The sequence below is a fragment of the Buteo buteo genome, chromosome 26 (assembly GCF_964188355.1).
Source record: "Buteo buteo chromosome 26, bButBut1.hap1.1, whole genome shotgun sequence".
In the NCBI taxonomy this organism is placed as follows: Eukaryota; Metazoa; Chordata; class Aves; order Accipitriformes; family Accipitridae; genus Buteo; species Buteo buteo.
Genome location: NC_134196.1, coordinates 6,202,180 through 6,220,075, shown reverse-complemented (window position 1 = coordinate 6,220,075; position 17,896 = coordinate 6,202,180). Strand labels below are relative to the sequence as shown.

Below are 17,896 nucleotides of genomic sequence, written 5' to 3'. Positions count from 1 at the left end.
AAGCTTCATATACAAATTTTATTAGAAATCTAGATGTAGCAGTTACTAGACAATCAAAATTATGTAGACCTGTGGGAATATTGGTGGTGGCCCATCTCTCTAGAATATAGGAAGGACTTCTGCTACTACAGATATGTCAAACATTCACATTTGCATACATTTTTATACATGTAAAGGACATGATAAACATTAAATACTAAGCAGTGAAGTCTGCTCAGTGTCTTTTTTTAGTAACACTGGTAAAGGACAGTTACCATTTCTCATTTCAAATCAGGTAGGTCTGATCCACATTTCTCCTGAAAACAGACATTGCCTTACATTGTCAACAACTTCAAAGCAAGAAATTATACAAGCTGAACCAACCCACTGTGTAGCATTTTGGAACTACCTGTACTTTTGGTGTGAAGCCACTGGTAATTACACAAGTCAGCATTTCATATCATAAAGAAAGCTTCTGAATAGGAAGAAGTGCCATAGGGCCTTGCAGGTGTACACACGAGATTTTAGAGAGCTACAACTAGTATAACACATCACAGTTTTCTGCATAGATCTTGCCTAGATTTTCTCCATTAGAAATGTCTCCATTTCTATACTTACAACTTGAATTTGACAAAAGAGAGCTAGTTCTACTTTTACAAGAGCTCTCCAGTACTACCTCTGAGAAATTTATTGCAGTTTACCCGACTGAGAGGCTGATTCTCTAAAGTTTCATGTAGTGATTTAGAGCTGAAACGAGACCTTTGTAGAGGACACTGCTCTATCTCATCTTACTTAACCTTTTCTGAGCTAATTACCACGTTTGACTATTGAGGCCTTGCTGCGTTTATGTGCTGCTCTCGCACTTCAAAAAAAAGATGATGCCCTTTTATCAGGTTAGTGATTGTATTTAACTGATTGCAGGACGGTACCTCTAAATGTCAAATCCTTTTGAAATGGAAAGGCCTTGATCACACAGTCTGCAGTACAGCAGAATCAATCTGTAGGAAAGGGCATCTAACCCTTTCTAGTTTTAGTACGCCAATACTCATCATTCCCGTGTGTTAAGCTGCTTGTTACATTAAGGGACATAAAGTGAATCCTCAGTATACCAGGTATTTGGTGCTTAGTGCATCATGGCTCTCTATAATCGTACGCCCACCTATCTTGCAGTAATAATGCGCCTTAAACCTTGCAGATTACTGTAAAACAGGATTTGACTCTCGTGTCAGTTCCAGATTGTAGAAAACTACAGCCCTTTTCACTGAGAAAGGAAACGGCCGTTCAATACTTTGCGACAGGTCAGTAGGGTAACCAGAGGCTGCTGCTCCTATCTAAGGGGTGTTACGCCGCTGGTACACAGCAGTGCTTCACACACAGGCACTAAGGTTTACAACTCTGTTGATGCCAAGGAACAGAAGTTTGCACTCATGTTTTACAAATTTCTTCTTCAACCTAAAACTGGTCTACACCCGTTCACTGGCAGGTCAGGGATGAGAGCTGGCTACTTTCAGTTTGGTAAGAACAACACAGTTCATGTACTGGAATAATTCCACAAGTCTGGAAATCAGGAGTCTGGCTTCAAAAGCAGATCGAGCCAAAATGTGCTAAATGCAGATGGACCCAGAGATATCTTAAGGCATTAGTAGGCTGTTCTCGATCCAAGGAGACAAACCTTTCCATAGCATTTCTGAAGAACAGAAAGCAACAGCTCTCCAGGATTAAGACAGCAGGTAGTTTACTGCCACCAGCATGACACCACATTGGTTAAAAGCTATGTGAGTGCTTAAATGCCCAATACACCACAGTTCGCCAAAATCTTGGTTTTGGTACTTCTCAATCACTACCGACTGCAGGATTTCACATTAAGTTTGAGTTAATGTTAGACAAAAATACGTAAAAACATTTTTACAGAATACTACAGTTTAGATATCTTAAGCAATACGACTTGCATCTTTCTTTCACAAGTTAAAGCTTATAGTTTCCATTTATATTGGAAGAAAGTAGCAGGAGATGGCCAGATCTTAAGAAAAACTTCTGGAAAGCTCTCAGGAAGGAGACTTGATACATTTATTTCCTTCTTCACATTTGTACAGTCTATCTTGGAGTAGTATAACTCTAGAGAGCAAAAGCATCAATCAGGTAGCCACACTTCACAGAATGCCATCAAGTCCAACATGGGAAAGACTTCTTCAGAGATGCTTATTTCTAGAGAATAAGATTGTGTGATCACTTTGCAAACCTTCTACTAACAGTGACAGTACCTCTTAGTGCCTAAAGCTGTATTGATAGTTATTTTGTATAGATCAAATGAAATCTACAGAAATACTATAGATTTAAAAACTAGATCCTGCTGTTAAGAATTCAATGTAGTACAAATAGAAAACAGATGTCACCAGTTTTAAAAACTGTTGCATTAGGGAATACAAGAACTAGGTAGCAACACAGATGCATTAATAAGCCCTGCATTAGACTATTAAAACCTTGTGTTCTATGGCAGCATGATCTGAATTGTGAACTATAGGTCACATGAGCTATTCACAAAACTTACACTTTCAGAGTAAGTTAAACATTGCTACGTTGCATTACTGTTTTATACGTGGATGCCTACGTCTATGAACTTTATTCCAAAGTACAACTTCACCACTAATCCAATATCTCACATGCAGTTAGACCAACTGAAAAACACTCTTGCTTACTTATTACCATTGAATACTTCTGCCTGAAAGTAGTAAGAAGCAATATTTTACTCTGGTAATAGAAATACTTTTATAAACTTTATTATGTTAAAAAAAGAAGTGGTTTGCTTGACTAAGGTTTTTCCTAAATGGAGTTTCCTCAATCATAGTGTTAAAATTGACTTACCTTCATTTGGTGAAGTTTTCAATTTTGTACAGATGCCATGTACATCTCCATAGCATTCCTGTATTTTATGCAGTGCATCTGTAGCTCGAAGTTCCATAAGAGAACGGAGCTCTGCAAGAGTAACTCCAAAATCTCCATGATTAGCTTCTTTTACGGCGTTTTTTACGCCACTATATGCAACCGAGTTGTTTGCCATATCACCCATGATGCGTGCAGTCTTTAGTGTAGACAATTTCCAGTAAGGAACAAGATTTCAACTTCAAATATTTCCAAAAGGAAAATAAATCCTCTGGGTATGAAGACAGTCAGGAGAGCAGACACATCACCCAAGTAAGAGACCCCGTCTGGAGAGATATCTTTGAGGTTGTCCCATGGTGCTTTCTGATCCCGAAGCCAAATGGCATGTACGGTCTAGGGAAAAAATAAATACACATTCAGTTACATAACACTATACTGAAATACATTGCAAGACAACTCTGCTCTTCATATTGAGGTTACGGAACGAATTCCTGCTTAAGGACAATTCTTAAATCATTAACTTCTTAGAACAGCTGTTGCCTTTTTGAGTCTTGCATTTTGCTTGGTACACCCATATGATTCATCGTCAAGAGGAAACCTTTAAAAACACCTGGAAAATGGAGTTTGAAGCATCCACCGCTCACGTCACATGGGGTAAGAACACGCTCAAGGTAAAAATCCCGACTTTTCACCGAAACTTTCACCTCAGAGTTTAGGATGAGCAAGCTTTTGTGTTTTCCCATGAAGTCATTTGTGCAAACCTCAAGGAAAACAGTTTCCACACTAACTTAGCCCAAACATGAAGTACTTTTGTAGTGCAAGTAGGAGTATATCTTCAGGCAGACCTAGGTCTTAATGCATTTTCATGTCCAAACAGTTTTAATCTCCCTCCAGACCATTTCATCATAACTCAAGCCTTTCACAGTATCTGCATTTAATTCTTTGAACAGAAGGGAAAATTGCACAATACCACCTTCCTACAGAAGGGATGGGGACGCTAAGAGCAGCTCTTCTGGCTCATTATCAGAGCACTGTAGCTGAGAAATTAACATCTACCCGCAGGATTCTTAACCTGCACAGGCACTCTGTATTTAATTCCCGCTCAGCTGACACATCTTGCATGTACACATGTATCTACACAACAACATAGCGAACGCACAAACACTTCGTGCTTATATAAAGACCTGCTGTGTGCAGAAGACAGAAGTCTGATCACGTAAGTCAGCCTTATCGACATAATGGGGCACGGTGAGCACAAGTAACAACATATTCCCCCATGAAACATTATGGCTGCCAGGCTCAGATGAACAGTAACTTGGACACTTCCAGGTCAACAAGACCCTCAGGTGTCATATGCCTAGCAAAGGCAATCAGTAACCACTGACTGCATTGCTTTACAAAGACAGAGAGTCAAATAGCAAAGAAAGGATTTCTGGCTTTTGCCCTGCCAGGTTAGAGGACTGTTCAGTTGAACCACTGTGTCCGTGTTGAGGTCCAGGTATAAGCACCTAATTACCAGAAATTTAAGGTCTTGGTTCCAGGAAAGTCTCAGTTCTCTGCTCTGGAAACGATCAGCTTCAGCTATAGTCAATCTACTGTTTTGAACACCGTGCCACAGTACTGCATTTGCGCTGAAGACAACCACTGATGCTGAAAGACCCTGAAGTGATGTCACCCAACCACAAGTGACAGTCCCATCTCCAGCAGAACTACAACTGCTCTTCTCTTCCCAGCACTAGGAGATTCTGAGAAAAGCACTGTCTATGGCTCTTTTCTGGAGAGCGACAAAAAGCATAAAGCAATCAATATTCATATGCACAAAACTTCAACATCCTATAACATCAGCAAGGTACCTAATTTAAAAATTCATTTTAAATCTTCGTTTTTTTCTCTGTTTCTTGCAAAAAAAAATATCTTACAACAGTTGAAGAGTCCGTGACGATGGTGTTAACCTGCATGCTAGGATGCAGCCTGATTAATACACATTCCTCAGCTGACTATAACATGTTCTGCTAGAGTATCCTGTAAGTGAAGAAATTCATGCAAATCATATATGAAAGAGTGCTCTTTAAAGCCACACCACATCTTTATCTAATGCCTAAAAGCTGGACGTTGTTGGCCAACTAGTAGCCTAGGAAGATTTATCAATTGGCATCTGATCATAAGCTATGACAGTGTAACAAGAAGCAGATCACGCAAATGAGTTTGTATAGCTACGGAGAAGATGCTGCAGCTGCTAATTAGGCAAAAATAGACCAAGCAGAATGCCCCACAACTAATTGCATCAAACGTGATTCAATTTTAATTAAGAAAAGCTCTATTCCAGCCTCTAGCAAGAGCCTTGCACTTGAGGGCCAGATACACTCAAATCCAAGTACAGACTTGAGGTTAGAAAAAGCTACGGCTCTAGTCACTGCTCACTTGACATTGAAAAGCTTTGAGACTGACTATTGAGCCGGAGCAAGACTTGCTTTCACGTGCAAGTAATCTTCAGAGCAATAACATTGCTTAATCGTTGCTCACACGGTGCTTTGAATCTATGCATCTAGGTCCATTTTTGTTAAGACATAATAGTCCAGTGATTAGCTATTGCTAACAGTTTCTACTGGAAGGGGTTCTCAGATGTTCTGAAGTACCTCAATGGTGTCCTAACGTACCAACGGACCCTTAGGGTTCACAGACAAGTTCAATAAGCTGACAAAAGCAGTGCGGTTCTGCAGATGAGCTCTAGTAGTGTTACAGACTATTTGACACATCCATGTTAGGAAATAGCTGTGGAAAATTGAGAAGAACAGTGTGAAGACTTCAAATTCTGAATACTGAGCATGAGCAGTTTTACTCCAAATCATAAAAACTTGGTTAAACATTAGCAACTGTTACACCAAATCAGACCAGAAAGAATCTGCTCCAGTAGCCCATTTTCACCAGGCATTTCAACGGACAGTACAAAAGCCTCTCAGCACATGGGTACAGAATGGACTTACCTGAACATAGTTTCTTTGCCAATTCCTACAGAAAAATCTCGCTACAAATTTCTTTAAGAAATATCCTTAATGCAGTTTTCATGTCAAACCTTGCAACATTCTATTGCTTCCTGTTACAGCAAGTTCCAACAGTCCACTTTTGTAACAAAGCGGCGAAGCATAATGCAACTATAAACAGCGAAATTCAAGTATCATAAAAAGAAAGCTCATTTTTAAGCTGCATAGATCATCTAATAATATTTATCTCTTCAACTAGTGGAATATTTTGTTTTCACCAGTGTTCCAGTTCTCAATTCTTGCAGCAGCCATTTGAGATACATTATCTGAGTAGCACGAGCTCTGAAGCAGTATAGTTAAAAGCAACTCACCTCAAACTTTCAATCGTCTAATATCTCAAATTTTAAATTCAAGAAACAGTTATCATACTAAAAGTCACTTACACACCGTTGCTGAAGTTCCAGCTTATCTAAAGTTTAATTCAGTTAAAGTTATGTTAATGTCCAGCTTAAACAAGCTGCATACAAGATGATTAAGTCTATCTTTCATTAGGCACATCAACTTTTGGATAATCCCTTGTTTACATATCACAGAGTAGGACCAACCTTAAAGCTATTGTCTGTCACACCCAAATGACTAAAAATCCTGCACTGCAGAGGCACCTTACAGCAGCAGCACGTTCTCTCACAGGCAGGATTCAGACGCTTGTGCGAATCTCTCTGAAGAGACCCTGCTGCTCTATGACTGTAATAGCTTCACTGACACCTCGTACCATCGCGGCTGCCTATGAGGAGTACTGCATCTTAAACTCCTTACCCAAATCAAATTAATATTTATTGCTAAGTGGGCGTGCTTTGTTACCAAAGACATTAATTCAAAACCATAACCCATGAAACAAAGGTTAGGTAATTTTACCAGTGTTAGAAGTTCAACAGCCTTGCAAGCCTCTGTAGTTGGACTGGAAAAAGGACAAGCTCTAAACAGAAGTCCACCTGTAGAGATGTGTACCAAAGCATGCACAGACTATAGATTACAACTCTAGTGCCACCAGAACATGCTGTGTTGACCAAGCTAGAACAAGCTGTAGCATGTTTCTTGAAGTGTTCTTGTAACAACACTTTAAATATAAACCCATGGTATTCCCCTGCCCCAGGGCCAAAAAGCAGCTACTATTGAGGCAGCCCTGAACATCAAGTACACTTCAAAAAGGACTCCAGAAACAGTCCTTCATAGGTGAAAGTATTTAGTAAATAGTAATTTAGTATTTAGTATTTCCCTCTATTTGGAAGAAAGCTATAATCTGTGTTCTACATTCATTAAAATTAAGGCTACCTTGTAGTGATAGTTTGCAGTGGCCGTGCACTGACAATCAAATGTGAACGGCCGAGTTTAAGAGTGGCAAAATTACTACTGCCCAGATGCACAGGACCTAGCTTACCTTAGACCCCTATCCAAGTCTTTCCTATTATTGAATTTGCATTTAATACATACTTCACCAGCTTACTGGTAATGCATTTTAATATTGATCAAGAAAATTAAATCTTAAAACACTTAAGCAAACTCGTACCTCAAGAGTCAAAGCTCCAGCAGTTATATATCCTGTGTCATTCAATTTAATTTTTACATCTGCTTGAGCACTATGCATTCAGATATTAAGCATTAGCTGGTACTAGCATTTGACCTTCAACAACACACTAAAGCTGGTTGCTGTAATATAGGAAAAGGCTTGCAAAGTGATTATCTCAGGAAAGCCTTTGTTTAATCTAATTAGTTCAATGAAGACTGGACAGTTCTACATACCAAGAGGCTGCAGTGATAAAAACTGTCCCCATATGTTTCAGTTGTCATGTCATGTTAATCTGTTTCAAAAAACAACTTTTGAGATACTGAAAAATAAGCCTTTGCATACTTTAGTTTGAAACCCACAGCACTGGGTATGTTCCACAGCTTCAAACCATCACATGACAGTTTTCCTTGGGGGGGGGGGGGGGGGGGGGGGAAACAGTTGTCTGTAATATTATTATAATGGAAAGTAATTGTAACTGAGAAAGTGACCTGGAAATCACACTGAAAAAGTCTGAGGTCTTCTGCTCTAGAGGGTCAGTTTTCTTACTTTCAAGTAGGTATGAGGGTCTGTCTCTTAAAGGCTACAGAAACTCACCACCTGATTCACAAGAAATACGAATGAATGCTAATAAAATAAAAGGTTCATTCAGAACAGTGTGCATTTACAGGTCACTATCCCGTAACAACTAGGAGTTAAATCAGTTCAGTGGCATGCTGTTGTTTTAGAGGAAGCATCTCAGAGAACCTAGTTTATGAAGAGGCAATTACAAACAGATTGAACAGCTAAGAGAGAGAGGGCACAACCTGCAACAGAAAGTTTTTAATACGGCACCTTCAGCCATAAATGTGCTCAACAGCGGTGTAGTGACAGATTTCCCTTATTACAACTCCTGTGTTATAAATGATAAATTCAAAGGTCACAAGTTTCACTGAGTTCCCAAACAGAAATCTGACTTCACTCTGAAGCTTAATCTCTTGGGAGGCAGATGTACTTGCCTAACTGAAATAAAAACTGGCTACTGTTCCTAGACTCTGCAGTGGGTGTAAACACTGGTATTTATCACACTTAATCTAAAGGATTGCTGCTGCCTACTGTGATTGACACTTCTGTAGTAGCAGTTTCATCCAACGGTAGCCTCTTTGCTTTAAGATCCCAAATTATTTCTTATTGAAATGATGGCTAACAAATTTGGACTTCAGTAGTCTGAAGTCAATTCGGTAGTACAAATTAGCAATGTTCACACAAAGGATTCCTGTATCATTTCCCTGCTATCTTGGTAGCAGCAAGGGAAAACGCTAACAGTCTTGAAGGTGAGTTATTACAGCATGAAGAACATGACCTTCTCTTACGAAGCAGCTCTCTCCACAGCCTCTGCAAGATGCCCAGCAAGCGAGCAGACATTGTCTGACGGCATCAACCACCTGCCCAGGCCAGCACTGCCCTGCCTTTTCCAAGCCATGGCCTTCCCACGCTCACGAAGCAAGTCAGCTCCTACTGAAGTGACAGCTGGATTAAGAAACAAGATCAAAAAGTGCTGTACAGAATACTCTGAGTAGAAAAACTATGTTATCAAAAGCTTAAACTAATCATTAGCTTTCTGAATTTAAGGTATTTTAACTTGAATGAGAGAACTGAATAGATACAAGAGACTGATCCAACAAGTAGGGCTTCAGAAAAACCTGCGAACACTTTCAAGGAACATCAGACTTTGAGACATACTGGAAAGCTCTACAGAGTAAAACCAATGTGATCACCATTACAGAACGTGTCAAGTGTCCTGTGTATTTAAAATACTAGGCTTTCATACTCTCCTATTTCATATTACAATGCCGACTTGTCCACAAGAAGCCAAACCCTTCAAGACATAAACCCATGCAGGAGAGTTGAGTTTTTAACTACTTAAAACACTCTTCTAAAAGCAGAAGTTACTCATTCCAAATATCCAGTAATGGAGCAATGTCTTGAAGGGTCTCCTACAGTCCACGGCTCTGATCAGCACTCAGACAGCTTCTCCCTTCTGACCCACAAGCCCTGAAGCTTCATTCTCAGTACTTCCTTTTACTAGGCTCATCTACTTTTTGCTCTGTGATGACATTGTAGACTGGAGAAAAAAAAAAAAAAGGCTAAATATGACAGGACTGCTTATAATACCAGGTAATTCCAAGTTAAGACTATAATCCCAGAGAAAAAAGTTTTAACATCTAGATATGACTCTGTACCATTCGACATTGTTTCTAATGTGTTCAAGTACCTGCGATGAGATGAGTGGAGCTGCCGAAATTTGGACTAAGGCAGCTGATGGCTGAAGTCAAACCTGGGATATCACAAAGTTCCACCTACTAGTGTTTAAAATGCAAGAAAAAAAAAGTTTGCCCAATGACCACCAACATTTTCTTTATATCCATTGAGTCCTAAATAGGACAAGTGAGAATTTAAAGTCTCTTAATCCTGCACAGTTCAGGCTAAAAATGTTTATTTGGGATAATTATGCCATAAAGTAAGTTCTATTAACAGGTCTGTCATATTAATAACAATATAAAACCCTAAAAGTAGATACATTGGGTTTGTGCCATAAAGCCATCCATTCACATTAATATGTTCAGGAACAACTTACCATACTTTTCCTCATCAATATCTATCAAAACCACATTGACAAAAATTACAATAAAAAAAGCTGGACTTTTTTTGAAAAAAGAGATAGTAGTATGTCATGCTACTTATTAAAATTATGCATCATAAGACTACAACAGAGTTTACTTGCATTCCCAAATTACAAGATGCATTCCAGTCACAAAACCTGACAGGCATGCGTTACATGAGGCATACGACATCATTATATGCAGCTAAGTTTCAAGTAAAGGGAAAGTGGGATGGTACCAAATTTCATCCAACAGAGCTGGAATTGGATTCCTGGATTTCAGTCACTTGTTGCATTTAGATTTAAAGCTTAGTTGCATGCCTGTAAGCAATGCATCCAGTTGGTCAGTTCTGACAATAATTACGACTAGGAGCAAACCAGCAGCTGACTTCCTCATAACAGTTATTCCTAGAGGTATATTGCTTGTCTTGAGAAATCTTTTTATCTTTTTTAACAAAGCCTCTAATTTTTGCTGTTGCTCTTTAACTCTGCTTCCGATACCTTTTGAGCTAAACACATATTTCAGATGTTACCTTTATTTTTACTTCTATCTTTCAATTCCCACAATACCATACATGCATACCATTGAAATTGCTTTAGTCAGTTTGAGCAATGATTTTATTCTCTTCCCATGTCATTAGACAGTAAGTAGCATTAGTGGAATTTTTTTTGCTCTAAAGCTCCAAGTCCACTTCAGTTCTTCACACCAGAAACTTTGTTTCAGAACATGTTGCACCCATTTAAATTAAAACATGTTCAAAGCTGAATTGCATATAACACTTCAGCCAGAACCAGACATTTACTATCTCATCTTGATTTAAACACTCCCCTTTTTTCTTCCAGAAAGTATTCTTTCATATTAATATCTAAGCAAAGCGGTATGCTTTAGACTGTAACCATGCTTCCTGATATCAAAGAGATGCCAAAAGCTCTTTAGAGCTATGAGCCTTCCTTCAGGCAAAGGGCAAAAGGCCATCCCTACCTGATGCTTGTTGTATACAGGAAACCTTGAAAGAAATTTAAAATTAGTCTTAAACCTACTAGGAAATATTTATGCCCAATGAAATTAAGCTTAATTACTTCCAAAAGTCACTCTGCATATGACTGACTCCTTTCTATTAGGGCAGTAAAATTAACTTAGTAGGGTAAGTTTTAAGGGTAAGTTTAAGTCTTTTTGCTACCTTGGACTAGCTTACTGCTAAGTAGAAAGAGTACTACAAAATACATGCTCATTGAACTGTAAACACATAATATATAAATAGTAGTATTTATGTGGTAAATCATCCATTTATGATCCTCAAAATCGTCATCCCCAGCAAAAAAAGGAAAACAAAACCCCCAGCTCTGGTCACCCATCTCAATGAGCACACACTATGATGCTAAGTTGGATATCTGTTTTGTCATCTTGTGGCCAAAGTTTAAGCAGCTTCCCTCTTGTTCTGTAACATGCCAGTTTAAGAGCCTTCATCTTCAGATTTTTCAAAAACCTTCTGGAAATACAAGAACACAGTTTATCCTTATCCTGAAACCCTTAAAAAGCCCTACCTTGAAAAATTTATAATTTGAAAGCGATGCTAGCTTCCCCTGCATTTCATATTAGTCCCTGCCTGCCAGAAATACACCAAGTAAACTGGCTAAAGAGTCATTCTGAGAAAACCCCTTCCAAAAATTGCAATTACATTTGCCATCTTCTATTCCTAAGGAGTCAAAGGTTTTAATTCAAATATCATAAAGAGTCTACATTTGAGTAGCTCTTTCAGACCTATTGCACAAGTTTGCTGCTCCTGCTGGTGGTGGCAAGAAGAGCTTCAGGGTTTGTGTTTTGTGGTTTGGGGTTTTTTTTGTTGGTTTTTGTTTGTTTTTTAACCACAATATTTGAATTTGAGAATCCACGGTATGGCTTTGCAAGAAACACAGGTGTGGAATCTCTTGCAAACTTCTTCATTATGATTATACTGATCATCCCTTTAGATCTTTTTGATGAGTTTTGAGAGCTTAGCTCACTAACCCATTCTAGTGGGCCTCCTCTTTCTGGTACAACATAAGAAGCAGCTTCAGTAAGTTGAGCCTTATGGTATTATCTGATATATTTTACCATTTAGTGAGGCTACATACTGCTTTATCCTTCAGGCATATCCTCCAATTTCAAAACTGGTCCTTCCTCATGATAATACTTTTTGATCTTGCTGAAGTCTGACACCCACTTAAAGGCTAAGTTCTCATGCTGCCTGCACTGTCCTGCTCTTTTAGCCACTCTTTTTAAAGAACTTTCTCATTTATTCAGGGTTGGTTGCTGGTTTGGGGTTTTCTGCATACATTTAAGCATTACTGCAATATAGTTACTGGTACCTGTCCATAGAATGATGTTGAATTAAATGTTGTGTGATCAGTGCGAGTTACACGACAATCCCTGGTCCACTATTCAATACAAGGTAATAAACCCTTCTCTTGGCAGTTTTCTTCCTTAACATAGAGAGGGAGTGTGTATGCACTGTTAGTAGACAGGATGCACAAAGCCGAGATTCCCATCACAGCAATTCCCAAGTCTAACAAAGCAAGCAGCAAGTCTGTCACATCCTCAGGTGACCAAAATTATGGCTGTGATACAGTGTCGAGGCACAAGACTTCCACCCACAGAGGTCCTGAAGCAGCTCTCATTATTTGACCCTAACAACACTGCGACTTACACCTGCCACCCTTATCCTTTTGCAGTGGGAAAAGCCTTAATTGGCAACTACCTTAACAAAGTAATAGACTGTGTGAAAGCCTGCTGCCGCAACGGTCACATAGGCAACCCAGGGCTCAGAATAGTAACTTCTTGTGTGCCTTTTTACTCTTCTCTCGCAGCACCTCAGCCACTGAGAGACAGTACTTTGGTTTGGGTCCTGCTCTAAGTCCATCTCTCATGAGACACACAGCACTCTGACCAGTTTTAGCACCCCTTCCTTTACTAATCCTTTTTTCACTGCTCTTGCCTTCTCCCTGCATTTCCATGATCTTTAAGAACAGACAATTTTTTTTTTTTTTTTTTTACAGCAATGCTATCTGCCCTTCTGGATCCAAGGAGATAAAAAGCACCATGTATGTTCCCAAGCCTCCACCTTCCCACTAGCTGTGATCGTAGCCCTGCATTTCACTTCCCTACAGTCTAAGAGTGGGCTACTCGCAGCAGCAGAAAACAGTCATCCAAAAAGCATTTCCCTCTCCTCCCCCAGCCACAAAATAAAGCCAAAAGATTTAAATATCAGGGTTTCTACTGGCTGAACAAGTTACCACAACAGATTCCCCAGAAGTTTTTCCACAAGATGCCAGAATAGCTGATTTATTTGTAGAAGTCATAAAGGCAATGTGGATATGCCAACACAAGAGACACACATTCAGCTAATGCTGTGAGCATCTTCATCATGGAACCATGTTGCTGCCACCTTTCAGAAAACATTAATCTCCATCCAAGAAAAGGTTCATTTTCCCTCTGTTATTTCAGGTAAAGTGACATGCCACTAAATAAATTGCATGATACATCACTTTACTGCCAAGGCTAGACACCGTTTGAACTGAATAGCAAATTCACCAGACCATCACACAGCAGCTCGAGCAGCTTTAGTAAACTTAATTCATTTCTCAGTTTTGGTAGGCTATTTAATAATTGCTGTACAAATTGCCTATGCACAATTAACAACTGTAGCTTCATTTCTGAAGTCTTCAGGTGTGAAGATCTGTACTGTACATAACTCTTTAGGTTTCTGAAAGCACAGAGTCATCAGTTGCATGATTAATTCATTAGAAAAAAGTGACTGGGGAAAAGAATGCAAATGGAGCCATGCTCCCTGATATTTAAAAGTCCTATTCCACCTAGTAAAAGAAATCCCTCCCCTAGTTTCCTGTAAACCAAAGGTCTTAACTCTTCAGTAGTACCAGTGGATCTTATCAATTTGTAGATGGTTCTGCTTCCAGTGTAAACAGCAAGGATTCAGATTAGGAGGTGAACTAGGTGTCTATTTAGCTCTGGCACAGTGCTTATTCCTCTAGGTAGGGAAAGGCCATGCCTTAAAAAACTTCATAGCAACCAGCTGGACCTATTCAGCGCTGAGGATCAGATATTTGTTTCCTTCACTCCTCTGCCCCATCGAAGCACAAGGCTATCAGAAATGACATGGTAAACCAGCAGGCACTCAGGTGCCTAGACCATGAGTACCATTGGCATACACAGTGAGGTTTCAGTCTCCTGCTAAGGCAGCTCTGAATCCTCAGCAGCAATTCCTAGTAGCTACTTCAAAAAGGGTAATATTCCTCCTTCCAAAAGACAGCATCTGAATCGGGAGCCTACTGCTATTAGTTCAGCTGCAGCTGAGCCTCAGGGCTGAGAGTCAACCCATCCATGAAGATTACAGATTGTCATTCTGACTCAGCTAACTCAGACCTGTTTTGTTCCTTCTACATAAAGGCACTTCCCACAAGCATTTGTCTATTCTACAGTGGCGCATAGTAACATTCTGCAACTTCTGCAATCAGGTTGTTTTTAGCAATAGCATACTATCTCTCTGAAGAAAGGGAATTGGGAAGGGCAGTATCAGCTCCTCCACTCAAGGGACAAACTTCAAGCCACCTGCTAAAGTGTTGAATTTGTGCACATTAAGACTAATTCCAACTGGCCAAGGCACAAACTCTTAAGAATCAAGATTTGTATGTCCAGCTCATGGTTTCCAACAAACTTCCTCAAAGGGCCATTGCAATTACACATCTGACAGTAGCACATCTCAGCTCAGAGCGAGTTTCTTTCCCCATATAGCCAAGCAGGGCCTCACCGACCAGCCCTGGTAAGTCAGAAGCTAGTTAAATTTTCAATCCAACCCCTGCAGCCCCCAAGTTTCCCTTACTGCAGCAAACAGGTAAAGCAGAGCAGAGAAGCTGAGAGCTTCACTAGCCTGAGGCCAGCAAGACTCAGAGAAATGACTGTTTCCCCATTGCAGGGAAGTGACTGCAGTGCATCAGCATATCATGAAACAAGAGTGACACAGCACCATGAAACAAGAGATAACATGAATTACCAAAACTCCCACAGTTAGGGACTCAGTCTTTCTAGAGGTAATTTTGGAAGATGCACAGAAATTTCTCCCTCTGCCTCCCAGTGCTCCACAGCTAAGCAGTCTCCTGTATTCCCGTGTTCCTCCCAGAACACCATCCCCTGGTTTCCCAGCACCTTCAATAGGCTCTTTAGCTTGAAGGACACATAGCAGTCTGTCTCCATTTCTAATGGAGAAGAGAAAGTAGACTGCTAGGAAGCAGCTGTGCTAGGACTGTTCTCCAAAATGCTGCTTATTATTTCAGTCCCATTAAGAATGGCTTATTTCAATTTGTCAAGGGAAGCACAGGAAGAAGCCATCTGAAAAACTTTATAATTAAGGATGACTTTAGTAGCATTTCCAAAAAACCTACCTGAGGTAGGCAAGACTTAGAAAAAACTGGTGCAAGTATGAAGTCTGCTAGTAACAAGTAGCAGACTCATTTTTCACACTTTCAGACTTCATAATTTTTCCCTAGGCAGGCTACCAAACACTGGTTAGGAAGTCAAACTTCTTACTGAGGAGTCCTACACATTGAAAAACAACCATACACCTCATTACAAAGTTATATTATGAATTTGGCTCATTTAAGTTATGTGCATATTCAGGTCTGTACACTGTGTCAGGCAGGTTGACAGCCAAGTCCTACTGTGGTCTCTAATCTATGTTTAGTTAAATTCTTAGTATGATTCTACTTCCAATATTTTACAACATTGTTTTCTGTTTCCTCCTTTTCTGGAGGAAAGGGATGCTTTAAAATAGACACAAATTTATACCAACAGAATCCTGAATATCCTTCATATGTTTAACATTCACAGGTATAACAGTGCAGCTTATAAACAGTGCTTCCCATTCACCTTCAGGAGAAACACGCATTTACACTGAACATTTGTGTAGTTTTGTATTTTGCACTTGTAGACTCAATACCAGAAGCTAGTAGCTTTCTCTAGACTGGTAATAGCAAGTTGATTCTTGGTACACTACCACTCCTGCTACAGGCATCAGATCTTTGCACATGTATCCATTCCTATTGAAATCTTTCCCTCTAACCAAATCAGCATGAAATTGGGGTGGTGATTGGTTTTTTTGTTGTTGTTTTGGGTTTTTTTTGTTTGGTTGGGTTTTTTTGCGGGGGCTGGTGGTGGAATATCTTATTTTGTTGGTATCTGAACACAATTTAGAGCAGTTATGTAATTAAGGGAACTCAGCAATGTGATCAAACAGTATATGGTCAGAATCCAGAACCAAACTAAGTGTGAAGGAACAAACAATTCTAGGCAGCTACACAGCTGTCTGTCAAAACCACAATCTGGTTTGAGGCATGATGCTTTATGCACATAATTAAGACTAAACAGCTTTCGAGACCGCTTTCTTCCTTAAAACTCAAAAAGTAGGTACTTACTAAAACATTACCTTGTTGTTGAGCAATTACTATTAAAATAAGCCATTAGCTGTCAAAAAGTATTTTTTCACTGAGCAAATACTTTCAAGTATTTAAACAATTGCCTCAGCAAAATTGCTCAAAGAAAGCTTAAACCAAGCTATTTTAAGCTACTTTATTATTTTAAGCTATTTTAGGATTAGGAATCTCTAACTCCTTAACTTGGAGGTTTCTAAAATACACTGGGCTTTCCTAGAAAATGGAAGCATTTCCCTCTGCACTGAGAATCCTCAGCTGTTCTTGCTTGACAAAATTAAGGTTCAAGGCAGGCATTGCTAAAATAAATTTGATGGCCTATATTTTGCAGGTCCACAAGTTTTGGGTTACTTGTCAACTAACGTGAACATTATTAAAATACAACTTTGGACATTAAAACAAAAATTATTGCGCATGGCAGTAAAACTCTAAATTCTGATCATAAGTGGGGGATATCCAAGTCATAGGGCTAAACTTCAAGACCTTAATCCACAATAGCATGCCCAAAGGGAAAAACTGGAAGAGCAGAATATTTGGTAATAGGAACACACTTGCTGTGAGAGGAAGACTTGTTCTAACCTTTGTGTGAACACTTGGGCAACTGCCTGTTTTCATACAGCCAAGCAGTCCCTTCTCAGTACAGCAATGCCTAAGACATCTACAGACAGCCACAGGTATACCCAAAGAGAAATCTAACAGGAGGAACCACAGAGGGTTCGGCTGCACCAAATTCTTAAATCGGGTTTGCACAGTAGCTTTCCTGTTCCAAAATATTTGACAGTCAGGAATTATACAAGCAAGCATCCGGACAAAAGACTGCGCTTTCCAGGAAATGCACCTTGCAGGCCTGAAAAGCCAGAAAAACATCCTCAGATTTAGCAACCAGAAGCCAAGCTCTCCACATCTCAAGGCTCAGGGGTTCTTGTTCAGAGATATTCTGAACTAGAAAACATTAAAAAGGCAGTTTGGCTTGTTATTCCACTTATCCAGCTTCAGACCAGTTACTGACCAGAATAGCAGGGTAGGTTATTCTCTCAGTCCTCTGAAACTGTTAAACCATCCCTAAATTCCAGAAAGCAAAAATAGCTAGACTAGTAGTATAACAGAGTAACAGCATCAGAAAACAAGAACACATAATAAATTGCATTGGCACGTAAATATGCCTGTTGACTTCCAAAAGCAATTGTTTTGATTATGGACATAACACCTTTCTATACCAAGACCTCATTCAAGGCCTGAACTTCTTCCATTCTGGCTGAGAATTTTTATATCCAATATCTCTTCACATAGGAAGAAACCAGTAGTCTCAGAATGAGCAAATAAATGTACAGAGCACTGTAATTTATGGAAGGAAGTTCTCTTACCCCGTGG

At 39.5% G+C, this 17,896-nt stretch overlaps 1 protein-coding gene across 4 annotated transcripts in view; it reads right to left on the bottom strand.

The window, feature by feature from the left end:
* The window catches only part of ATP2B1 (ATPase plasma membrane Ca2+ transporting 1), a 62,254-nt gene that overhangs the window by 31,539 nt on the left and 12,819 nt on the right, over positions 1 to 17,896 (bottom strand). For all 4 annotated transcript variants that reach the window (XM_075058169.1, XM_075058171.1, XM_075058168.1 and 1 more), the window contains exon 2: positions 2,842 to 3,252. In XM_075058169.1, the coding sequence (XP_074914270.1) occupies positions 2,842 to 3,046 (205 nt within the window). In that variant the 5' untranslated portion in view covers positions 3,047 to 3,252. The remainder of the gene's footprint in view (positions 1 to 2,841; positions 3,253 to 17,896) is intronic.